The following is a 25,055-nucleotide window of genomic DNA, read 5'->3' on the forward strand; positions in this document are numbered from 1 at the left end:
TCTCTGAATAGTGTTGGGGATTTGGGGGTCACAAGTTAGGATCTGGGGTCTCGGGATTTGTGTCTGGAGAGAACTCGTTTTGGAAATCTGAAGGTCTTGGGTTTTGTGGCTGGAAGCTTTCCTGTTGGAATCAGAGATCCTAGTCTGGGGGTCTGGAAGTCTAGAATAGCATTTTGGGGGTCCAGGGTCTAATTTGGGAGGATTGAAGCTTCAGTGTAGATTTAGGGTCTAGAATCTCAATGTAGAGCATGAGGTATGAGATTTAGGGTCTGGAGTCACAGTTTGGAACTTTGAGAATTGTTAGGGCCTGCAGTCCCCCACACTGAGTATGAGGCTTCAATTTTAGAGTTTGGGTTTCAGAGTGGAACTCACAGGTGAGATCTCAGTTTAGGGTTGGGGGTCACAATTTGAGGGTCTGAAGTGACAGTTTGGGGATCTAGACATCTTTATTTTAGGATCTGAGGTCAATTTTGGGGGCTGAGGTTTGCTTTGGGGAGATTGGATTTCTTACTTTAGGGTTTGGGTTCTCAATATTAAAGTTTGTGGTCTGTGTTTTTTTCTTTTTTTAATTAATTAATTTATTTTTATTTTTGGCTGCGTTGGGTCTTTGTTGCTGTGCGTGCGGGCTTTCTCTAGTTGTGGCGAGTGGGGGCTACTCTTCGTCGCGGTGCGCGGGCTTCTCATTGCGGTGGCTTCTCTTGTTGCGGAGCACGGGCTCTAGGCGTGCGGGCTTCAGTAGCTGTGGCACTCGGGCTCAGTAGTTGTGGCTCACGGGCTCCAGAGCGCAGGCTCAGTAGTTGTGGTGCACGGGGCTTAGTTGCTCCATGGCATGTGGGATCTTCCCGGACCAGGGCTCGAACCCGTGTCCCCTGCATTGGCAGGCGGATTCTTAACCACTGAGCCACCAGGGAAGCTCTGGTCTGTGTTCTTAATACTAGGATTGGGTTCATATTTGGAGATCAGAAATTAACAGTCTGGGGGTCTAGAGCATCTCAGTATTAGAGTTTAGGACGTTTAGGTTTGGGAAGGTCTAGGTCCTCACTTTGGGAGCTTAAAGACATAGTTTTAGTATCTTAATATCACAGTTTAGAGATCTCAAGCCACAGTTTTCAGATGTGGTTCCCATTGCAGGGTCTGACATTTCACTGTTAAGACTGAAGTGCTGAAGTCAAAGTTTGGGAATCTGCATCTTTTAGTTTTAGGTCTGGATCATGATTTACGGGCCCCAATTTGCAATTTGAGATTCATGGACTTCAGTTTAGAGTTTGGGCATTTTAATTTGGTCTCTTGACCTGTGTTTATGGGGACTGGGGACTTATTTTGGGATCTCTGAGTGCTCAAAGGAGTATCATGGGGGAAATGAGGCTGCCTGTCAAGCTGTGCATTCCTCCTGGAATCCCAGAGGTCACTAATAATTCTTTCTTTTCCCCTCTTTGCAGATGTGGGATTCCAGCAAGCACTTGTGTTCCCCTGAACAGCCCAGGACCAACTCCCTGGGTCTCAGGGACAGGGACAGGTAAGTGTTCCCCTGGCCCACCTCCCTTACAGCTCCAGCCACTCTGGTTGAATAATAGTAACAGTAGTGTTTACTGAGCATTTACTAGTTTGCCAGACTTTTTGCTAAGCCTTTTGTTTGTATAAAATCCTTTAATCCTTACAACAACTCCACGAGGAAGTAGGTGCGAATATTACCGCCATTTCAAGATGAGAGAACTCTGAGGCAGTTGGCAAAGATCATCTCTAAGCCCTTGCAGGTTTTGACATTCTGATTTTCTTAAATGCCGTTCCTTCCTTTCTTTTATTCACATATTCATTTTGCCATCAAGCACCTACCAAGTGTCAGGAATCTTATAGAGGGGATTTTCCTAGCAGATTGAGGGTTGGATCAGATTTCTCCCTTCCTCCAAAGTCTGGATAAAGAAGAGAGCCAGAGTTCATCTTATTCCCCACTGTCTTCCCCAGTGACTTTCCGCCCACCTATGTCTTCATTTATTAACTCCAAAAATAAGTGTCTGCTTTGTTCAGGTTCTCTACTTAGGTACTGTGCTCAGAAGGGGCAAATGAAGACAATGAAGAATGCCTCTCGCGCTTGCCTTTTCCTCCTGGAATTCCAGAGGTCACCAACAATGCATTCTCTTTCCCCCCTTTCTAGATGTAGGGTCTTTGTATTAATAAAGACTCTTAGTTGCAGTTAACAGAAACCTAGCTAAAACTGGCTTATGCATAAAAGGGGATTTATTGGATCCTTTAAACAAAAAATTCCGGGGCATCAGGCTTGGCTGGTTCTAGTTGAGGAGTTAAATGATATGGCCAGGAATCTGCCTCTCTTTGTTCTGCTCTTGTCTGTGTTGGCTCTCCATTTGTGAGGGCAAGACGGCTCCCAGCCACTCCAGGTCCATATCCTGCCAACTAGACAAGCCTAGCAGAGAGTCTCTTTCCAGGATCCGTTGACTCTGATTGGCCAAGCCTGGGTTACAACCGCAATCCTGAACCAATCACTTGACTTCTTGGCTAGACCTTGCTTCAGTGCTCCCTAGTGGAAGGGGAGGTTGGGGTCAGCTTCTCTGAACCATATGGGCTGAGAGTGGGGGAGGGATCATTCCCCAAAAGAAGCTATTACCAGAAAAGGGAGGAACTGGATGTCGGTCAACCAAAAACAACAGTTTTATCAACAGTAGTCATCCAGTACAATACCCCCACCCCATTCTCCAACATCCCTTATCCCTAAATCGTTCCAACAAATGACTGTCTACCTTCGGTCTTGAACTAACATTTCGTGAGCACTCCCTAGTGCTAAACACCTTCTGGACAAGATCACACTTTCCAGCCACCTCCATTTTGTAAATGAATTATAAACAGGCTCAGAGAGATGAAAGCACTTGCCCAAAGTCACACAGCAAGTGGCAGAGCTGGGATTTCAACCAAATCTGTTTGCTTCAAAAGCTGAACCTTGTAACCAACTATTATGCTGCTTCTTGGGACTGCCCCCTGCTTGGTCCCACTTTGGGACAGCTCTTACTCTTAAGTTCCTGCACATGTTAAAGCAAATTATGGTCTGGGCCTTGGTTTTCCCATAGTTAATGTGAGAAATTTGGACTGGCTCTTGATTAAGGCTCCTTCCAGCTCCTGCATTAATAACACATTAAGGGACTTCCCTGGTGGCACAGTGGTTAAGACTCCGTGCTCCCAATGCACCAGGGCCTGGGTTCAATCCCTGGTCAGGGAACTAGATCCCACAGGCCGCAACTAAGAGTTTGCATGCCACAACTAAGGAGCTGGCAAGCTGCAACTAAGGAGCCCACGTGCCGCAAAAGACCCAGAGCAACCAAATAAATAAATAAATAAAATATTTTTAAAAACACATTAAAAATTATAGTTTATGACAGCACTGGTATAAATATGAATATAATCCAAGTTGAATTATATTCATTTATTTCTCTCCTGGTTTTAAAAGAAATTAAAACATTCTCATAAACCCCTAAAAGTAGCACCAGCCCTAGGCACTGTGCTTACGCTACCTGATGGATAAGTCAGTCCGGGATATAGCAATAAATAAAAGAGACAAAAATCCCTCTCTTTATGTTTATATTTATAAGAAAGAAAGAGAGAGAGAGAGAAGGAGAGGAAGGAAGGAAAGAAGGAAGGGAAGGAAGAAAGAAAGAGAAAGATTTCAGATGCTGATAAAGGATATGGGGATGTGACAAAGAATGTGCTTATTTAGATCAGGTAGTCAGGAAAGGCCTCTAGGGAGATTACATTTAAGCTAAGCGCCGAATGGCAAGAAATCAGCCATGTAAAAATCGGGGCAAAGAACATTCCAGGTGGAGGCAATGGTAAAGGCCCTAAGGCAGAAATAAACTTGGCAGTTGAGAGAAGCAGAAAAAGACCCATGTGGCTGGAGCTGACCTGTTCCCCACAGAATCAAAGGGCAGAGCTGGGATTAGTGGGTGAAAATTAAACAGACTGAGGAAAGAACTTGGCTGAAACCAAAACCATCCAGCCAGGAAAGGAGCAGCCTTGAGAGCGAGTGCCCCGTTCCCGGAGGCCCCTGTGAGCAGAGCCCCAGGTCACACCTCTTCAGGACCGCTGCCCAAGAGCGGCCAAGATTTTGCATTTCCTAGTCACCCTTTTTCTCCCTCCAATTTTTTTTTTCCTGGAACTCCTGTGTTTGTGCAGAAGGCTCTCTCAGTGCTTTGCAAAACCCAGAGGAAACACCCAGGGACTAGTTGATATGAAACCCTTTTTCTCAGACATGGTCAAATAGCACCTTGAACTTAAATAGACCTGGATACTTTTTCTTCCTGGCTTTCTGTGCTGCTTCTCTTTGGAGCTTCTAGGGAGTCCTCTAGAACAGCAGGCAAGTCGCATGCAGAAAATAAATATAAGCGCCAGGCAAGACGTTAGAGGTCAGCCTACCCACTGTTTCTCCACGGATAGAAACCCAGCACCCACCCTTGCCCCTCGAAATTATGGTTTCTATCAGGAAAGAACTAGAGACCAATTGGTGGTTTTGTTTTTCTTTCATTCCTTCGTTCAGCTGACTAATACGTTTAGTCTCCTGTACTCGTGGTGGTTCTGGGAGGGTGCACTAGAAATGCCATCCCCTGCAGGAAACACGTTAATGCTTCTCGTTGGGCTTCAGATAAAGGCAAAACTTCATACTGTGAGCCTGCGAGACCCATAAGACCCTGCGTCATCTAGCCCCTACCTCGTCCTCCAGCCTCATCTCACCCCACAGGACTCCTTGCTTTCTGTGCTCCAGACACTTCAGCTTTATTTCCTCTGACTTCTCCATGCTCCCTCTATCTGAAACGTTCCCTCTCCCCCTCCACTGATGCAGCTCCACTCAGCCTTCAGAGCAGCTTCTGGCCAGGTTTACTTCCTCTGGAAAAACCTCATAGCTTAGATCAAAACCACCTTTCACAAGTTTCCATAACACTGAGCAGCACCTCTCCTTTGTCCCCAGGAGGGACATGTGATTCATGCAGTCACAGAGCCCTGAGCTTAGAAGAGCCCAGTGCTTGGTTTAATGCTCTGCTCTCACCATCTTGAAATTCTTAACTTTTTTTTTTTGGCCAGGCCGTGCAGCTTGCGGGATTTTAGTTCCCGGGCCAGGGATTGAAGCTGGGTCCTCAGCAGTGAAAGTGCAGCGTCCTAACCACTGGACCACCAGGGAATTCCCAGAATTCTTTTTTTTTTTTCAGAATTCTTAATTTCTGAACAAGGGGACCCACAGTTTCATTTGCAATGCCCCCACCCCCAGCAAATTATACAGCTGGTTCTGGTCCTAGTTGCCATTTTATGTTTATTTGTATGACAATTTGATGAATGACTTTATCCCCGACTGCACTGTAGGCTCTAGAAGGGGCTGTAGTTGTTTTATAGTCTTTTGTCCCTGTCACTGATCACACTTCCTGGCACACAGTAGGGGCTTAATAGGTAACTGCTGAATGAATGAGTGAGAACGATTCTTTCAGGACTTCAGAGTTTGGTTAGGGAGATAAGTGTCTCCCACACTGCTCCCCCATGTCCTCGGGGGCAGGACAGTGATTCCTCTCCCTTTCCACAGTGTCCAGCACAGGGCCTGGCAAAGAGTGGGTGTCAGTTCGTGGGTCTGAGTAGGAACCAAAGATACATCTGTAATCAAGGAAGTGTTTTGGGCTGGGTGGCGCTGCAGGTGACACAAAGTGTTGTGGACATTCAGAGTCCTCGGGTGGCAATTGAATCAGGCCCTGAAGGAAGGTGAGATAAGGATTGGTGGAGACGAGGTGTTTGGGCCTTCCCAGAGAAGTAGCAGGAGGAGTGGCAGCGGTGTGTAATCTGGGAGAGAGACTCCAACGTCTTTGTGTCTCCATCCGTCAGGAGAGAGGGGTACAGGTGTGTGTACATGGATATATTATGACTTATGAATTCAGGGATTAGATCCTAGAAGTTCTGCATCTGCTCAGGAGTCAACTTCTTTCATGCCCTTATTTATTCAATCATTTAGCAAATAGGCGATGACTTCCCGCAGTGTGCCAAACCCTGTTCTAGGTGCTGGAGATACAGCGGTGCCCCCCACTCAGCTCTCACCCAACTGCAGGGACCAGAGAAATGCACGAGCACAGGGGCAGGGGGACCTGAGCAGAGATACCTCACCTGTCCTGTGGAGTTGGGGTCCATTGATGAGAGAGAACGAAAGGAAGTAAGAGATGAGACCAGAAGGGTCAGGCGGGCCAGGCCATGGGGGGCATTATAAGCCATGTTAAGTAAGGGTTTAAACTTGATCCTTAAGAATGGGATGGCATTGAGAGTTTTGAAGTGCTTATTAAGTAACTAATGTGTTCAGTCCTATTGGTAGCCCTCTGCCTCTGAAAGAATATCCTCATTCCTTCTGCACAGATGAGAAAACCATAGGCAGGTTTGTGTTTCAGAAACCATACTCTCATAGAGAGTATGGCTTGGAGGAAGCCAGATGGAAGGCTGGGAGAACTATGTCAGCACATGGACTAGGGCAGGAGCGAGGGGACGGAGAGAAGGCATTAGAGGAGGAATGGGCAAGATTTGGTGACTGATTGGACCAGGGGATGGGGGAGAGTGAGCGGTCCAGACAATGCCCAGGATTCTGTCTTGGGTGCCTGGGGCAGGGAGCTTTTCTGAGATGGGGAACACTGAGACAAGTGGTCTGGGGGGTCAGATGCCAAATTCCATTTCGGATGTCCTAACCCAAACCATCTCTTGCCCCAAAACAGGAGGCAGAAGAAAAACCACACCAACAAACTGCAAGAGCTGGCATTGATGCTGCCTGTGGCCCTGAGGACCGGTACCAAGAAGCTCACCAAGGTAAGGGGGCTGAAGGAGATGAGGTGGATCTGGGAGGCAGGTCTGAACATATCAGCAATCGAATTGACCTCCCTTGTCCTAGGAAACCTAGACAGACCCACCCAGTGACAGCACTGACATGGCAATGGTCCTGACTGGGAATTTCTGGGAGTCTGTGATCCCATGACTAGAAGCCTGGGGGATTCTTTCCTGCAAAGGAGGCAGGGGGAATTGGGAGGGGGAAAATAGGCAAGGTGCTGGGTCAAGGTCATCCCTCTGGGGGTCACACAGCCTGCATTTGAGCCCTCCAGCCCCACACCTGCAGAACTCTGGGCAGCTCGCTCAGGTTATCAGCCTCTCAAGCCTCAGGTTTCCCAGCTATAAAACAAGAAAAAAATAACTCCTCCTACTCAGTGATATTGTGAGACCAAAGTGACATGATAGCCGTGACAGGGCCTGAATAAATGCCGGTTCCCTTTCTGGGTGCCTTCTTCTGTGACTTTGTGGGGATCATCTCCATGAGGTAGGGATAAAGCTTCTCGGTGCCTCCCCAGTGGCTACTCAATAAATGTTTACAGTGCTGAGCTAACACTTGCTCCCAGGACGAACAACTTAATATGAGACTCAGAGATCTGAAAGGTTTGGTGTGATGTTTCCTTGCTATAGTTTCTCTCATTCAGTCCCTCATTCATTCATTCATCAGCCATTTGTGGAAAGATTGTCAGATGTCAGAAGCTGTTCTGCCGGCAACAAGGGGAAGCAAAGAAATTTGAAACCCAGCCCTCCTCCTCTGAGAACTTAGAATCTGGTCAATAAGACAAAGATTTAGGGACTTCCCTGGTAGTCCAGTGGTTAGGACTCGGTGCTTCCACTGCTGGGGCCCAGGTTCGATCCCTGGTTCAGGGAACTGGGACCCTGCAAGCTGTGTGGCACGGCCAGGAAGAAAAAAAAGAGGAAGGTTTGAACACACAATAACTGATCCGATCTAGAATGTTATACTTGCCTTCAGAGAGGTTCAGGGCAGCGGGTGTTTGGGGAGAGATTTGCCTGACCCTGACCCTGTCCTCCTCCCTGCCAGCCACAGCCCATCCATCACCAGGTCACGCTGCTTGTCTCTCCTAAATCCCTCTCAATTGTAGGTGCTTGTATCAGTTTCCTGTGGCTGCTCTAATAGATTACCACAAACTTAGTGGCTTAAAACAACACAACTTTGTTCTCTCAGAGTGCTGGAGGTCAGAAATCCAAAATCAGTCCCACTGGACTAAAGTCATGGTGTCAGCAGGAGGCTCCAGGGAAGCCTCCATTTCCTCTCCCTTTGCCAACTTCTAGAGGCCGCCTGTGGTCCTTGGCTCACAGCCCCTTCCAAGCCAGCAGCGTAGCATCTTCTAGTCTCTCCTCTACCTCTGCTTTCGTCATCATTTCACCTTCTCTGCCTTGGACCCTCCCACCTCCTGCTCATAAGGATGCTTGTGATTACACGGGGCCCACTCAGATAATCCAGAATAATCTCCCCATCTCAAGGTCCTTAACTTCATCACATCTGCCAAGACCCCTTTGTCATACATGGCAACATATTCACAGGTCCCGGGGACTAGGACATGGACGCCTTTGGGGGAGGCATTACGCGGAGCACCACAGTGCTCAAACAATATCTGAGGGATTTTGCCCTCTGTCCTCCAACATTTGAGTACCTGGTGTGCGTAGGCACTATAAGTTCTTGTCGGGCGAGGCAGAGATGACTGGGACACAGCCCCTGCCCTGGAGGAATGACAGTTGAGGCAGGGCACGGGCAGCATTTCATCTTTGACTAGATGACCACATCTCTTCGTGGAATCCTCCCCAGGCCTCAGCCCACGTTCTTTACCATTGATTCTCTGCTGTCTAAATAATCCCACGTCTTCCCCATCTTCATCCTCCCTTAAATTCAGTCCTGGGCCCCCTGCTCCATGTACAACCAGTGTCCGAGTCAGTCCCCAGCCTCCCACCAGACCAGTCTGCCTGACATGCATCATCACAGCTCGTCCAAGGGCTGTGTGACGTGCTCAGTCCACTGCTGAATAAACTGTGGGAGCTATTATGCGTTGTTTCGCCCATGTTTGAGATTTAGGCTGCAGCTTAGGTCCGTGGTATCCTTCCTCACCATCCTGGCTGATTAAGTGCCCCTGCCCCATGTGGTCCGTGGCTTCCTATCCCTCTGACCATCACAGCCCTCTGCACATTACTGTGATTGTTTCCATTTCTCTGATTCCCTTTATCTTATTTCATTTTTTAAAATTTTATTTTTGGCTGCATTGGGCCTTTGTTGCTGCACGTGGGCTTTCTCTAGTTGCGGCGAGAGGGGGCTACTCTCGTTGCGGTGCGCGGGCTCTAGAGCGCAGGCTCAGTAGCTGTGGCTCACGGGCTTAGTTGCTCCGCGGCATGTGGGATCTTCCCGGACCAGGGATTGAACCCGTGTCCCCTGCATTGGCAGGCGGATTCTCAACCACTGTGCTACTAGGGAGGCCCCCAAAGGTTTCTATTTAATCCCTTGAGAGGCCGATGAAGGTGTTCGTTCTCATCCAGATATCAACTAAGCATTTATTGGACCACTGATTTATCAGGCTCTGTGCTGGGCGATTTCATACACGCTAATTTATTTTGTCCTAATGATAATCCTCTGAGGCTGAATGAATATCCTCATTACCATTGCACAGATGAGAAAACCGAGGCCCAGAGAAGTAAAATGACCCGCTCCCAGTGCACAGCCAGTAAGTGGCAGGTTGGAGCCAGGCCCCAAACCAATAATCTCTTGGCTGTGTCACATTATTCCTTAGTTACATTATAGCTTCCTTCCCTGGATCAGGTTAAATAAGTTCAGTGACTGTATTATATTTTATGGAACAATTTCACATAAGTCACCTCATGATACCAGCCTTTTTTAAAATTAATTTTTATTGGCGTATAGTTGATTTACAATGTTGCGTTAGTTTCTGCTGTACAGCAAAGTGAATCAGTTATACCTATACATATATCCACTCTTTTTTAGATTCTTTTCCCATAAAGGCCATTACAGAGTATTGAGTAGAGTCCCCTGTGCTATACAGTTGGTCCTTATTAGTTATCTACTTTATATATAGTAGTGTGGATATGTCAGTCAGTCTCCCAATGTATCCCCCACCCCCCACACCATGTTTGCTGATTTGGGGTTGGAAGATTCCTGCTAACGGTTTTGTTGTTATTCTGGGGATCCAGTTCAATCCAAAAAATATTTATGGGTGTTCTTCCTTCACCAGGCTAACTCCTTTCAGTCTTCAGTTTAAATGCTGCCACTTCAGAGAGGCCTTTCTGGACACCCAAGTCTAATTTCAGAGTCACCTGTTATGCTCTTTTACTCATAATGCTTATCACACACTTGATAATTTTGTATGAATTATGAGTTTATTAAGGTCTGCTGCCCTCTCTGGATTGTAAGTTCCATGAAGGCAAACAAAAGTATGTCTAGTTCACCCCTCCACATGGCTCTTAGGGGGTAGTATCTTTTTTAGCCTAGTGTCTCTAATACCGGCTCAGCCGGTATTTGGTGGCTGGTTGGGGGATGCCCGCTGATGCTGTGGGGAAGAGTCATTCCTTCAGTGATAACTGACTAAGTCACCTCTCGATTTTGTGTTCTTGGGATACAGAAATCAATTAGCTACAGTCTCTACCCTCAGCTAGTTCAAGGTCAATGGGAGAGAATGATACATAAACAGATAATTATAAAACACTGTGGCAAGTGCCTTGGTGGACACAGGCCCAGGGTTTTACAAGAATGCGGAGGAGGGACATCTGACCCAGCCTGGGTGAGGGATCAGGAGGGCAGGAAAGCTTCCAGAAGGGGAGAACACTGTGCTGAGGCTCAAAGGAGGAGAAGCCAGGGAGGGAGTCTGTGGGGAGAAGAGGAGGGCTTTGCATGTGCCAAGGGCCAGGGGTGGGAAGCTGAGCAGTGTGTGCCCCCAAAACTGGACCAGGGGGCAGGCAGGCCTGGGTTCAGATCCCAGCTCTGCCACTTCCTCTCTGTAACCCAGCAAGTCCCTTTAGCGCTCTGGGCCTCTGTTTCCTTAGCTGTAACCGCTGCTCACTGGGCCACAGTGAGGACTAAAGAGCAGAAGAGGAGTCTCTCTGCCAGTGGGGGGATGGTTGGGGCAGGGTCCCCGGTCCCCAGCATCTTCACATCATCTCAGGCCCCCGCTCAACCCTGTCTTTCTTTCGGGGGCAGAAGGAGATTCTGCTGCACGTCCTGCACTACATTCACTATCTCCAGAGAAGCATCGATGCGGCCAAGGCCTTGCTCGAATTCCACACCACCGATGGGAACGCTGGACTGGGGGGTAAGTAAGTTCAGCCGACGTTTCCCAGCGCCTGCTACGTGCCAAACATTGTCCTGGACGTCAGGGACGCTGAATGACTTAGACGGGTCCAGTCCTTCCTGGATCTCACAGCCTATCTCACGGGACAAGTCAGAGGGATGTCCAAAGTGCTGTGACCCCAGAGGAGGGTGTCGGGGAAGACTGTGGTGGGAGGGGCCTCGGAGCTGGGCCTTCGAGGACAGGGAAGGGGGAACCAGGCCAGGCAGAAGAAACAAGGTGAACAAGAGTCTGAAGGCACGAGAAGACACATGTGGGATGTCTGGGGACAGGCAAGCAGTTGGGTATGACTGGAGGGGCCGTGTAGCACCCAGATGATGTGCGCAGACTCCTGAGCCAGGTCCCAACTCAGGCACAGTCCTGTGACCTACACTGCTCTGTGCCTCAGTTTCCTCATCTGCAAAATGGACCCATACCCCCTTTCTGTGTTTGTTGTGAGGATTGAACGAGTTAATACATGTAAAGCGTGCTGTAACACGGCACCTGGAACAAGCCAGTCATCCCATGCTGTGTGTGCCGGCTGCTATGGTTACTGGTGTGAGGAATACACGGGCAAGAAGGGTAGAAGATGAGGCAGGGACGAGATTCTGAAGGGCCTCGAGCACCTGGAGGAGGAGGGAGATGAAGAAGATGAGAATGACTGAAGGCCTTTAAGCCAGAGGAAAGCCATGGTCAGAGTTTCTTTGAAGAAGAGGTGCCTGACATCTAGTGTGGGACTTGCTATTAAGTAAGAAGCCGGAGTGGGGGAGATGAGTGAAGATACTTTTAGGGGTGATCTGGACGGGAGACGATGAGGCCAATGTAGCACCGTAGCTGAGGGTGTAGACAGAAGCAGGTAAATTTGGGAGTTTTCTTTTTTGGCTGCCATGCCACACGGCATGCGGGATCTTAGTTCCCCGACCAGGGGTCGAACCCATACCTCCTGCCTTGGGAGCGCAGAGTCTTAAACTTAACCACTGGACCGCCAGGGAAGTCCTTGGGAGACGTTAATGAGGACGAGTTGAGAGGCCTGGGGGAGAGGCCCTGGGCCACCCAGGGTGGGTGCTGGAGCCCCTACCATCTTGAGGAGGCTGGAGGAAGAACTGATTTAGGAGGCGGAAGACCGGGAAGCATCTGGGAAGCGTTGGGTCTGTCTTCCCTCTCAGCTGAGGCCCGGAATGGCCCTGAGGACACCTGAGTTCTCGCCTGTACTTCTGCTGCCTGGCTGCGCAACCTCAGCCAGGTCCCATCTCCTCCCAGGACCTCAGTTTCCCCATTTGTAAAGTCAGCCTGGGGACCGTGGCAGCCTCCCAGCTCCCTGTCCATCATGAAGTGCTGTCCAGAGGCAGCATTCAGGATGGATGAGGGTGAGGGCATCTGACCTGCCTCATTCTCCATCCTGTGCAGGGCTGGGTTGGAAGCTGGCCGCAGGCCCAGCAAATTGGAGACACTCCACCCCGTCCAGCAACCCACACTCTCATGAGTCCCATCTTTGGGGAGGCTGCCGGAAACCTCGGAAGAAGAAGCCGGCCCGAGCATCAGGTACAAGCCGTCAGTGGAGACAGAAGAGGGTGCAGGGGTCAGATGGCAGCGGGACTCCTTCTCCAGGACCGTCCCCACTCCTGGGAGGCCCAGTCGGCAATCCTGAGCCCTTGGCAAGGCTCTGGATTCAGATGTGCCTGGGTTCAGCTGTGGTGCCTCCTCTTCCTAGTTCTGAGGCCTGGGGGTGGGTCACTCTTCTCCTGAGCCTCAGCTTCCTGGTCTGGAAATAGGAGGGCCTCCCACAGGGTGGTCCTCAGATTAGGAGCCAGGCGCACCCCGCTCAAGCAGTGCTTAAGTGACGGGGCACATGGCCAGCGCCCAGGAATGGAAGCTGCTGTCAGCGTTTATCATCCCTCTGCCCAGTCATCCATCCCCGGGCCAGGGCAGCAGGGAGTGTGGGGTGACAGAAGGACCCCAGTGCGGGAGGCAAGTGTCCCAGGTCCCACCTCAGCCTTGTTACTAACACTACCTGTCCCTTCCCCTTTTCGAACCTCCGTTTCCATGTCCTTAAAAAGGGAGTTGGACCTAATCAATGATTTCCAGCTCTGGCTGCACATCTGAATCACTGGGGTGCTTTTAAAAATGCCTATTGCCTGTGCCTCACACCCAGAAAGTCGGGCTTCAGTGATCTGGGTGGAACCTGAGCTTCAGTATTTTCAGAACTCACAAGGTGATTCTAACGTGTGGGCTGGGGAAGGGGGTATCTGACTAGGTGATCTTTAACTGAGGATCTGGGCCTCTCCGGGAAGGACCGAGTGACCAGGCCAGGCAAAGCCTTGAAGCAGGTTATTGGGCCCAGAGCAAAGACCCCCACCTCAGCCACCATCTGGTGACAGTCAGGCCCCCAGCCCTGTCTGACGCCATCTCTCTGCTCTCCCAGAATGCCAGACCCAGGCCCAGAACCCTCGTCGCTGTCTGGCCCTGGACAAGCCTGAGAAGCAGGTGACCCCATCCCCAGACCAGAGAGGAGGAAACATGGTGGGAACCATCACCCCTCCAAGATGCCTCGACTCCTGCAGCCACCCCAAGGCTGCGTCATCCCCATCTCAAGGTGACAGAAAGGGAGGACGATCCTGGCTGACACTGCTGCATATAGCTGAGAACAGCGTCCACTGTGACATCTCAAGTTGGTGTCTTTCCTCTCCACTAACTTAGCCACTCGTTTATATACCACCTGTCAGGCACCCTCGACACCCCAGGCACTGTCCTAGCCCAGGCACTGTCCTAGCCCAGGCACTGTCCTAGTCCAGGCGCTGTCCTAGTCGCCAGGGAGTCTACAATGGACACGAGAGACGCTGCTGTCTCGCAGCCTCTTTCCAAGTTTCCTTTTCCCTTCAGGCTCTGTTGGGGGGTGTAAGCAGGGGACAGGGTCACAGAACTGGGGGCAAGAGCAGGGCCACCTCGTGAGCCTTCCTTCACTTGAAGCATCCAGACAAACGCTCTTGTGAGTCCCCATCCCTTTGCCAGCTTGCAAAGGTGTGACACCCCGAGGAGATACGGGCGCGACTGGAAGGCGAGGCCTCAGGTCATCCTATTCCTCTGTCTGTTCCTTCAGCCTTTCCTCCCAGAGCATCTCCTCTGGGCCAGGCCACGTGCGCGGTGCCGGTGACAGTCCAGTGAAGAAATCCCACCCTCTCACTTCCTGGGGTCGCCCAGGAGGCTGTGGGAGCCCCAAGGAGGCGCCTGACCCACCTGGGGAGGGAGGGTGTCCCAGATCTTGAGCTAATCTTGTGACCTTGGGCCAGTTACTTGATATCTCAATGCCTCAGTTTACTTAACTGTAAATGGGCATTATAAAAACCATACCCTTTGGTAAAGGGCTACCGAGTAGTATGTAAAACTTAAGATTAAAACCGTGCTGCCTTGGTAAGCACTATATACTTGTTTGCTCTCGTCATCTTCATCATCATCATCATTCTGCTTAAGGATTTTATCTTCCTTAGAGCTTCTGATAGGGATGTGGGATTCCAGAAACCTGCGGGTGATTCAGGGAGCCCCCAAACCTCACACAGAGGCCCCAGAGCCTGAGGTTTTGGCTGGGATGGGGGGAGGGAGAGGCTGTGGCATACCCCAGCACCTCTCCATCCCTGCCTCTGTGAGTCCCAGGATTTGGGCCAGTCACAGGAGTGACCATCCTGACTTGCCCCACCCCCCGTAGGCTGCTGTTGCAAAAACAGTGCCCAGGATGCGGGGCCTTACCCTGCCTTCGAGGCCCAGCAAGGGGTTGAGAGGATCCATTTTCTCAACAGGACACGGCCCTGTCCCAGGTAAGGGAAGCCCAGGGATGTGAGTGGAGGAGGCTGAGGCGTTTGGTGGGGTTGGCTAAGGCTTGGTGAGAAATGGGGTCAATCACCACCCTCGACTGGTGTCTGTGGAGTGAGCACCTCTGAGGGCCTAGCTTTGCGTCAGGCATCGTGAGCTCGAGGGAGAGCCTTGCTTCCTAGGCGTTGACCAGGGCCGCAGCCCCTCCCTGCCTCCCGTCCCGCCCTCTAACCTGTCCCCACTAGTCACCCGCATGGCTTTTCTAACACACAAGACCTTGATCGTGTCAGTTTTCGGCTTTAAGCTATTCCCTCCTGTTGGATAGAGCCCAGATATCTTAATTAGCATTTGAGACCCTCTCTGGTCCCAGCTCACCTTGCCAGCCCCCTTTCCTGCTCCTCAACTGCGAACCTTACGCTTAACACCACCAAGTATCCGCCACTCCCTGCGGGAGCCGTGCCCGTGTCCCCTCCGGGCTTCTCACCCTCTGTTCCCTCTTCCTGGAAGTTGATCCCTTCATCCACCTGGAAAACTACCCGTCTTTCAAGCTTAGCTCAGCTCGGTCCTCCCTCCTGCCCTGCCCGCCGTCTGTGTCCTCCTCAAAGCCCCATCACAGCTCTGCCCCCGTTTAGTCAGCTCTGATTACAGCTGGCCTCTCCTTATAAGCCCTGAAGCTCCTTGAGGGCGGGCACCCCCCAGCGGCCGGCACGGAGAGATCCCTGTCTTAGTCCACAGTGGGCGACACTGAGACACCGAAAGGGGAAAGGGCTCGCCCCTGGGCCCACGGTGTTTCCAGCCCGGGGCTCCAGGTCTGCCTCTTCAATTCCTCCTCTTGCAGGCAGAAGCTGGTGTTGTACGATTACAGCGAGGAGGTGGACAAGGAGTCACCAGATGCTGACCCTTGGCTTCCTGCCTGGACCCCAAAGGGCAGCGTCCATGGTGACTGAAGCTCTGTCTTTCCTCCTTGTAGCCTGGTGTGGGGTCTTCTTGGTACCTTCCTTCTGAGGATGTCTGTGGAAGGGGGGAGAGCGGGAAAGGGATGGATGTCCGCTAAGCACAGGGATGGCAACACACAGCCCGCCCACTGTCCCTGAGCCATCGGTTGCCATGGCAGATGTTGCTGATCAATCACTACTCTTTCTGTTGATCCCAGACACTGTCTCAGAACCTTTCTTAACACAGAGCTCCAGATAGCTAAAGTCAGTCTATTGGATCTGGCACATCATGATACTGATATTTTTTCCTGGCCATCCCTAACAAGATGCCAGGCATCGTGCCTCTTGATTTCCTCTTCCAAGCACTCACAACAAGGAATTGACACAGTCACCTTTCCCCAGTGTCTGGCACCAGCTGCTCAAAGCCAGCTGCTGTGCTGGGGGAGAGGGCAACCTCTGACACACCCTCGAGCCTGATATTTCCTTTTCAGGGAGCCCACTCGCCTTGGGGCCTCCCCAGATTGAAAACTGGAAGGAGACAGGCCACCCGAGCAAGATCCTAGGGCTCAGCCCCTCCCTCTTCAGCTCCCCGGGGAAACTGCTGCCAGAACAGATCCCGGAGGATGACACCGAGTACCTGACCCCAGGTGAGCACCCAGGGCTGGACCTGATGCTTGGTTCATAGGTGTGCAGCCCTGTGCTGGACAAGCAGGGATGAATCCCACCGAGGATGAATCCCATCCCAGCCCTCGAGGAGCCCACAGCCTGGTGGGGAGCAGCCCCAGGCCAGCGTGGCGCGTGGAGGGCTCCAGGAGCCTGGAATAGGGACCCACTCGCTCTGCCCAGGTTGGTGGTTCCCCACGGGGGCTGGCCTGTGAGCTGGACTTGGACTTGGGGCAGAAGATCCCAAAGCCAAAGCCAGAGAAGGGCACTCCGGCTAGCAGGGATGGCGGGACGGAGGCACGGTGCCCTGAGAGAGGTGTTTCTGTGCCAGCCTCCCCTCCGGTCTCCCTCCCCGCCCCCGACAGCTCTCTTTGAAGAAGTATTCTTAGATCCTGCGTCTTCACCTTCTGCCTGCACGCTTGAGGGACCACAGAAGAAGGTAGGCGTCTGCCCACGCACATGTCCACACACACGTCCATCCTTCTCTCCACCTGCTTGATCCACTCATCCGTCCCCTCGACCTTTCAGCTCCTCCCCCACTCACCTGTCCATCCATCATGCTTCTCCTCATCCTTCCAGAGACTCATCCACCATCTGTGCCCTCACCTGCCTGCCCGTCCTTTGAACACTTCCTGCGGGCCACCAGGCGCCCTGCTCTGTACTGGGCCCTTAGAATGAACCAGACACAAAGGATAAAAGCTAAAAGCTGCCAGGTGCCCAGAAAAGACCGCACATAATTTTACGACTGCTCTATGAGTCAGGCCCTCTTGTGACCCCATTTGACAGATGAGAACATTGAAAACAGCAGGTGACCCCCAGGATCCTCAGTTGGAAAGAGCCTCTTTCCCAGGCCCCTGGGCTGATTTCCGTGGCACCGTCTGCTCCAGCAGTTCAACGTCTGACTGCCAGAGGGGCAGCCCCAGCTCCGGTCCCCAGTGTGTGGGAAGGTGGCCCCCTGCCACAATGAACAGCTAAATCTGCTGTAGAAACAAAACTAGGCGCCTTTAGCGGAGCTCTTGGAAGGCAGCCACTGCACCAAGCGCCTCTCGGCCTCGCAGAGGATGTGTAGTGACACCGACTGTGCATGAAACTGAGGCTCAGAGGAGTTAAGACCTACCCGGGGCGTCATGGCTACTTCGCAAGGTGGTAAACTGATGGGACTGAGAGAGAGTGCCCCAGAATAGGAGGCAGAAGACCCCCATCCACCTCCTCTCTGACCCGCTGTGGGAACTGGGGAAACTTTGCTTGAATTTCTGAGGAGGTGTCTGGACGAGGCTCTTTTGAGCCTGAGCTGTTTGTGATGATGCTCGTGTGACCTCCTAGGAAAGCAGTGAGTGGGGGCCATGAAGGGACAGCACTGTCCCCCTCCGTCTCCTCCCATCTTTCTCCTTCACCCCCCAGGACACACCCCCTGAGGCCCCCGAAGACCTTCCCGACTCCCACAGCCGGTGCCAGTCCTTGGTCTCGCTGGACCACTGCTACCTGTCGCTGAGTGAGAACAGCAAGGTGCCGTGCAGCTCCAGCTCGGAGGACACGGACACAGACTCGGCGTGGAGGCAGCAGGAGGTGAGGGAGACAGAAAGCCATCCGCCTGGTCAGTCCGCGTCTCCTGCCCGCCCTCACCTCTCTGTCTCCCACCCAGGATGCTCAGGCCAAGCTCGAGGGCCTGCAGTCCTCCAGCGATGAGGATGAGAACTATACGTGGACCCCCACCCAGCGGGCCGCAGCCCTGCCCGCAGCCCTGCCTGCAGCCGGGAGGAAGACCAGGGCGGGCAGGGGCCTTGTGAAGCCCAAGGAGAGCAAGCAAGCCCCCTGCCCCACCCAGGTGAAGAAGAAGTGTATCAACGGCTTCATCATGTTCTGCAGGATGAACCGGAAGCAGTACATCAGGTGGGAGGGCGTCCTCTTCGGCCCTGATTGGGGCCCTACCTCACTATCCATCCATCCGCAGAGCACGCCACCCACTGCTGCCGACCCATTCCTCAGCCACGCTCTCCCGGCCTCCCCCTGGCCCCGTGGCACTGGTCAGGGCCTGTGCACTGTAAGCAGTGAAACTCAGCTCAGACTTAGGAAAAAAAGGAAACTAACTGGCTTGAATTAATTAATATAATGAACTAATTAATATAATTAATTAAATTTATATAACCTGAAAAAAGAGGAGCCACCTTCGAACGCGGTTGGTCCTTGGGCTCAAAGGACGCTGCCCGGGATCCTTGTCCCCCTCCACTCGGCGCTCTGGGCTGGCTTTGTGCTCCATCACGCTGGGCTGGGCTGGGGCAGGCTCTCCCGGAGGAGCTTCAGGCTCGTGTCCTGTCTCCCGCCCCAGCAACCCTGTGGGAAGAGAGCTCCTCGTTTCTAAGATTTCAAGCAAAAGTTCTTGGGGCCGACTTGATACGATCTATCAGGCGCCTAGCCCTGAACCGATCTTGCCAGCCTGCAGCTCCGTGGAGAAGAGGTGGTGCCGGTATTGGAGCGGCGGATGCAGGCCCCAGGACACGGGGTGGCCCCTTTCCAACCACCATTTAGTCCAGCTCCCTTCCTTGCCACCTCTGCTCCAGGGGGCGCGAAAGGGGGCATCTTTCAGGGCAACACGGAAAGATCCGAGTTCTCAGATTTGGAAAGCTGCGGCTCTGAGAGGGCCAGGGACCCTTGTATGGTCACACCATTGGCCTGCGCCCAAGCCAGGCGAGGTTGCAGACCTCTCCTCACCTCCTCCTCCCTCCGCCCCAGAGCCTACCCTGGGACCGCGTCCACGTCTGCCACCAAGCAGCTGGCCCAACTCTGGCGGATGATGACCCTGAAGGAGCGGAGACCATATTGGTGAGAAGCCCCTGCCCAGAAGGTGTGCGTGGTGGAGGCGAGGCCCCTGCTCCTCATCCTGCTCTGATTTTCAGAGCCTTGAGCTCTGTGATGTTGGAAACAGGTTGGGAGTTTCCTCGGGCAGGAGATCTGGGTGTCACGAGCTCTTAGAGTTGGGGTGACAGAAGCAGAGCGGCTCTCTACCCCTGCCTGTAGCTTCGAAGGGCAAACAGCTGAATTCTGGATTTGGACCCCACTGCCCTAAATTTCCTTTGCCCTCTCTGCCACAGGGAGCTTCTCAGAGCAGAAAACTGGGTCTTAACTTCCCTGTCGCTTGGTCTTCTCCTTCTCTTCCCCTCTTGATGCCCCCTCCCTCCTGAAACCCTCTCCTCTCCACCTGCCCAGCTTGCAACTAGCCCCGGAAACACACGTGCACGTGTGCAGATGGTGACAGGTCCTCACGGGAGCCAGTGGCTCCCCCGCTGGGGCCAAATAAAGCCCTGGCCGCCCCCTCAGCCCAGGCCCTGGTCACTGCTGGGGCCAGAGCACTAGGGGTGGGACAGAGATGGCCGGGAGGTGACCGAGGAACCCCGCCCATCCTGCCATCTCTCCCTCAGCACCAAAGCGCGCAGGTTCAGCCGCCGGCACAACCGGAAGGTGAAGAAGAACAGCTCCAGCAGCGAGGACGAGGACTGGGAGACCCCCAAGCCCTTCTACCAGCTGCTGGCTGAGAAGGCCCGCCGCTCCGCAAACCGTGCCTTCCCGCCCCCCCCTCACCGCGCGTGAGGACAGCCTGGCCCCCTCCGCCACCTGCCTCGCAGCTCCTGCAACCGTGGTCTGAAACCAGGCGCCGGTGGTGAAGAGGTTGTCTCGTCCTGGGCGTCACCGCCGCTAGTGCAGATCCCCTCGGTCGGGTACCCCCAGGTTGGGAGGCGGCTATTTATTGACCCCGGTGCTTTGTGCGTTTGCCTTGTACGGGGCAGCCTGAACTTCTCCTGCCCGGGGTCTGCAGGCGTCTCACAGCCCCTTTCAAGCCTGGCCTGGCCTATCAGAGGAGCCGCAGGTGGGGAGGAAGCACCCCCCCGCCCCGCCCCCCCCACAATGAAATGCGAGGAGGTGAAGTTGCCCTCTGCCTGTCGTTTGCCCAGCCCAGAATCAAATGCTTTCACCCAGTTGTACCTCACTCTATGCCTCCGGCCCTGTTCTATTTATAAATTATTTATTGTTTTCAACTAAATAAAGTGGACACTGTTACCAGCAAGAGACAGGGCCGGGCCCCTGGTCTCCTGCTTTCTCAGCCCTGCTCCCGGCAGGCGTCTTCCCAAGCAACACCACAAATCTGATCTCCAGCCCTGTTTCCCCTCAGAGAACATCTGGTCAGAAAGCCAGACTCTCAAGGTGAGCTTTTTGTGGTTCAGCTTTTCCTTGGGCAAGTCGTTGGAAGATAACCCACACCCCCCGAGGTTCTAGTTGTCTGTTAACTTTATTTTAATTGAAATGAAGGCATAACATGTCCTAGAAAAATAAAGATTTAGGATACAAACTAGACACAGGGGTCAGGGTTGGCCCGAGGGTCAAGGGATCTTTGGTCTGGGGCTGGACGTGCTACTGAGGGCTCTAGTCCAGGAGGAGCTAACGGAGGACCCTGGCCCACAGACCGCACACCCGCGTCCCTCGTGGGCAGGAAGGGCCCGGCGGGGAGGGCCTGTCAGTCTCTGGGCACAGGACTGCCCGTCCTCCACCCTCGGATTCCAAGCAGTTCTGGGAACACTGGATGTCAGTGGAGCTATTAATAGTGTTTCAGGGAGTGATAGGGAGAGGGCTCAAGGGGGTTGGAAATCCAGCCATTCGGCAGGGCTTTCAGCTCACAGCTAGTACCAGGTCGAGGGGGGCAGAGCCCCTGAGTCAGGAGCCCCAAACCTCCCCATGTAGGCAGAGCAAGGAGAGGGCTGTAACAGAGGAGGCGTCCCGGCAGAGGACGGTGCCCGGACAGGAGTGGGCCTCCAGGGCGTGGAGGGGTTGAGCAGCCGCGGGGAGGGTGTAGTGTGTGTGGATGGCAGCCGTCTTCGTGTTTGAGAGGCTCCCTCCTCCCTGCCGTCCTCGAGCACCATTGTCAGGGGAGGCCACGGGGCCCGGCGGGTCACAGTTCCAAGGGCTCTTCCACAGGCACCGACTGTAACTGGGTCAGGACCTTGGTCTCCACTTCCAGCCCCTCGTCAACCTCGCCCCCCGCCGTGGCCCCCAGGAGCAGCCCCTCTGGGTCGGGGTCCGGCAGCCTCAGCACCGTGTGGGGGGCCTGCGTCCCCAGCCCCTTCTCTGCCTCTAGCAGCCCCTCAGTGCCGGCGCTCAGTTCCAGCCCGGCTGGCCAGATGGGCACCGCCGCGGGCGACAGCAGGAGCCCCTCGGGCGGGGGCGCCTGGAAGCCGGGCATGAGGCCGGAGGAGTCTGGGGAGAAGGGCAGGCTGGCGGCGGCCGGGGCGGGGGGCGGCTGCGCAGACAGTGCGCCTAAGGCGTGGGCTTCCGGCAGAGCGGGGCTGGGGGCCACCGGGAGGGCTCCTTCGGGGACTGAGATGGCCGCGTCTGGCTTCAGGGGCAGGGCCAGGCTGGGGGCCGGCGACAGGACCTGGGAGACCAGCATGCTGGTGGGGAAGGTGGCGGTGAGGATGATCTTGCCCTGCTGCACGGCCACACCTGTCACGATGGGGCTGCCAGACACGGGGTTGGCCAGCAGGAAGTTTCCTGTGGGGAGAGGAGAGGGGCCAGGCGCAGAGGTGAAGAGTACGCCGCTGGAGGGCAGGCAGGGAGATCAGCCGGAGGCAAAAGGAGCCCCTTCCGGGTCAGGGTGAGGCCAAGTCTGCGTGGCTCGAGCCTCAGGGTACTGCCTGGCACTGGAGGGTCTGGGACCCGCCGGGGATGAGCTCCCCACTCCCCACCGCTGCCCCAGGAAGCCCACTGACAGCGCCATCCCTCCCCGAGGTAACTGTACCCCCCGCCCAGCCACCAGAAAGGGGTACCTGGGGCAGTGGCCGAAGGCAGCTGCAGGGCAGTCACGCCCACCCCAGAGTTTATCAGGTGCACGTTGGCAGGGCCCGGGGCAGCTGCCACCTTCACGGGGCTGCCTGGCCCAGCTGCCAACAGCTGCAGTGGCCCCACAGCCTGAGGCAAGGTCACCACCTGGGAGGTGGGCACCACCTGGGGCAGGTTCAACAGTGGGGAGGTGGGGCCCAGGCCGGCAGGGTAGCCAGGGGGTGGGGAAAGTGGCACCACTTGTGGAGCAGCCACGGAAGTCACTGGTCCTGGGGGCAGAGGAAAGGTGGCAGCCGGTGGGGGGCCAGGCACCACTTGGGGCAGAGGCCCCGGGACCTCCTCTCCAGGCGGCCCTGAAGCAGCCACCTGGGCCCCCTTGGTCTCAGGGGCTTCAGGCTGAGCCTCCTCCAGGCGAACCTCCCCAGTCTGAGGGTCCAGGACCAGGGAGGTCTTGCCCTCGCTGGCCCCCTGGGGGCTGGGCTGCGGTGCAGGGGCGCCCCCGCCCCCGCCGAGCAGCAGGGGGCCCAGGCTGGAGGCCTCGCCCAGGGCCAGGCTGTTGATGATGACGGGGCTCCCATTGAGGAGAACCGCTGGAGAGCTGCCGGCGGCCAGGAAGCTCCCGTTCACCAGGATGGAGGAGGAGGCGGGGCACGGCGCGGGAGGGGCGGCCCCGGCCAGGAATATGGAGCCCTGGGCTGGGGCCTCGGCCGCCACTGGAGCCGCCCCCCTCTCCAGGTCCTCAGGGCTGCGGCTGGACTCGTCCTCCGTAGTGGGGTTCCCATCAGATTCGCTGGCCGGAGAAAGGATTGTGAGTTGACGTCCCGAATGCTGTGTTTCCCCGCTGGCCAGCCCGATTCCTGCACGGAGCCGGCTGCAAAGTGCTCGGAGGAAGCACAAGCCGCCCACTGCCTCCCCACCTTTCCCCAGCCCAAGTTCCTGTGCACCATTTCAAGGGGTTAGGAAACCTCCTCTCTGAGACCACCCAAGGGCCCCAGGGAGGAGCCTCTGCAATACCACTGACTAAAGGCTCAAGCTGGCCGCTTTGGAGGGGAGGAGGCCCTCCTCTCCCAACTCCTCGGCCTCAGGGCCCCGGAGGCTGAGCAACCAGGCTGCCTGAAGTCTCCGGAGTCGGCCTGAAAGCAGCCGAGTGGCTTTGGAGAGAGTAAGGAGGTAGTCGCCCGCTCAGTTCCCGGTGCCCTCCCCCGACCCCCCTCCTCCCCGGGCGTCGGAGGAGTTGGAGGCCGACGCGCAGGGTGGGAGGAGAAGGGCTTGGGTTACAGGGAAACCGGAGCTGGGGAAGGTTCACGTTTCACAACAAAGACAGAAGACGGACCACGCTGTTTGGGCCCTGAGGGGGGGCGGGAAGGGGGGAGGTGAGACCGAGCAACGGCCAGGGAGGGCCTGGCCGCGAAGGGGGACTGAACAAGCCCCTACGCCCGGTGGGGAGGACAAAGGCCCCTCCTCCTTTCCCGCAAACCCTCATTTTCTCACTGCCGCCCCGAGTCTAGCCGCGGACACGGATGGGATCTGGGACGGAGCCTTGAGTGGAGCAGAGAGAGGCGGTCTCCCGGCCTCCGCGAGAGGAGCATTGGTGTCCGGGTGTCTGGGAGAGGGCCGGGGCGCGTGCCCGTTCCATGCACACGGATTCCCCGCGCTCGGCTGGCGCCTGAGGGTGTGAGCGAGGGGTGTCCGAGGACAACAGGCATTGGGGGGGGGGGGCTGGTGGATGGCACGTCTCCGGGAAAGCGGGACTGGCGCCGCCCGGGTCCCCTCACCTCTTGCAGGGCGCGCCGCCGCCGCCCCCGGTCCGGTCGCGCTGTCGTCGGTTCTTGAACCAGTTGCTAACCTGCGTGAGCGAGAGGCCGGTGAGCGTGGCCAGGCGGCGCTTCTCGTCCGGCGTGGGGTAGCGGTTGCCGCGATAGCAGGCCTTGAGCGCGGCACGGGACCGCTCCTTGAAGCAGTAGACGGTCTCTTCGCCGTCCCAGATGGTCTTGGGCAGCGGGAACTTCTTGCGCAGACGGTACTTGTCCACCGCGCCCAGCGCGCGGCCGCGGGCCCGTTCGGCCTCGTGGTAGCGCGCGCGCAGGTAGAGGTCCTGCAGAAACGCGTGGTGGGCGGCGGGGAAGGGGCGGCTCTCGAGCAGCCGGTAGAGCTCGGCGTACTCGCCCCGCTGGAAGGCCACCAGGGCCCGAGCGCGCAGCACCGGATCGCTGCCACGTAGGCGCTCGGCCGGGGGCAGTGCGCCCAGGAAACGGCTCAAGCGGCCGGCGTGGCCCGCCTGTAGCAGCGCCTCGCACACGCACGCCACCTGTTCCGGCGAGAAGCGGAGGCCCGTGGGCGGTTCGGCAGCGGCCTCGGGGGGCGACCCGGGGACGCCCGGGGATCCCGGGCCCTCCACTTTCACCGCCGCTTCGCCCGCCCCGGCCCCGGCCGCCGCCGCTGCCTCACCCTCGGCCGCCTGCAAAGTCTGCAGAAGCTGGCGCGCTTCCTCCTCCTCCTCTTCGGTCGCCGCCGCCGCCACCGCCTCCCCCCCAGCCGCCGGCCCCGCGCTCGGCTCCGCAGGCAAGGTAGCCATGTTTTGCAACTTTGGGAAGTTCCTCCCTCCTTCTCCTCCTCCCTCGGGCTTTCCCCAGCCCCCTCCCCCGCCCGGCTCCCCTCCCCACAC

At 55.3% G+C, this 25,055-nt stretch overlaps 2 protein-coding genes across 2 annotated transcripts; one reads left to right on the forward strand and one right to left on the reverse strand.

Moving 5' to 3' along the window:
- Positions 1 to 1,439: 1,439 nt before the first annotated feature.
- On the forward strand, positions 1,440 to 20,149 carry MEIOSIN (meiosis initiator; the record flags this gene model as incomplete). The annotated part of the gene is made up of 14 exons (XM_082606947.1): positions 1,440 to 1,516; positions 6,732 to 6,822; positions 11,036 to 11,147; positions 12,570 to 12,704; positions 13,585 to 13,830; positions 14,650 to 14,685; positions 14,863 to 14,971; positions 15,805 to 15,905; positions 16,393 to 16,548; positions 16,930 to 17,003; positions 17,966 to 18,130; positions 18,207 to 18,454; positions 19,295 to 19,384; positions 19,981 to 20,149. The coding sequence occupies 14 exons, from the start codon at positions 1,440 to 1,442 to the stop codon at positions 20,147 to 20,149; spliced, it is 1,809 nt and encodes a 602-aa protein (XP_082463073.1).
- A 678-nt stretch (positions 20,150 to 20,827) lies between these two features.
- SIX5 (SIX homeobox 5) lies at positions 20,828 to 25,008 on the reverse strand. The gene is made up of 3 exons (XM_082605924.1): positions 24,166 to 25,008; positions 22,378 to 23,180; positions 20,828 to 22,102 (listed from the first exon to the last, which is right to left on the reverse strand). The coding sequence occupies exons 1-3, from the start codon at positions 24,963 to 24,965 to the stop codon at positions 21,504 to 21,506; spliced, it is 2,202 nt and encodes a 733-aa protein (XP_082462050.1). The 5' UTR covers positions 24,966 to 25,008; the 3' UTR covers positions 20,828 to 21,503.
- Between the last annotated feature and the right edge of the window lie 47 nt (positions 25,009 to 25,055).

The sequence above is a fragment of the Mesoplodon mirus genome (assembly GCF_964341445.2).
Source record: "Mesoplodon mirus genome assembly, chromosome: 19".
Classification (NCBI taxonomy): Eukaryota; Metazoa; Chordata; class Mammalia; order Artiodactyla; family Ziphiidae; genus Mesoplodon; species Mesoplodon mirus.

Excerpts from the sequence above, each read along its gene's own strand:
- SIX5 (XM_082605924.1), bottom strand. The coding sequence starts at position 24,965 with ATGGCTACCTTGCCTGCGGAGCCGAGCGCGGGGCCGGCGGCTGGGGGG. Across the intron at positions 23,181-24,165 it reads GGCGGCGCGCCCTGCAAGAG|CGAATCTGATGGGAACCCCA; the intron begins GTGAGGGGACCC and ends TTCTCCGGCCAG. Across the intron at positions 22,103-22,377 it reads GCCTTCGGCCACTGCCCCAG|GAAACTTCCTGCTGGCCAAC; the intron begins GTACCCCTTTCT and ends CTCTCCCCACAG.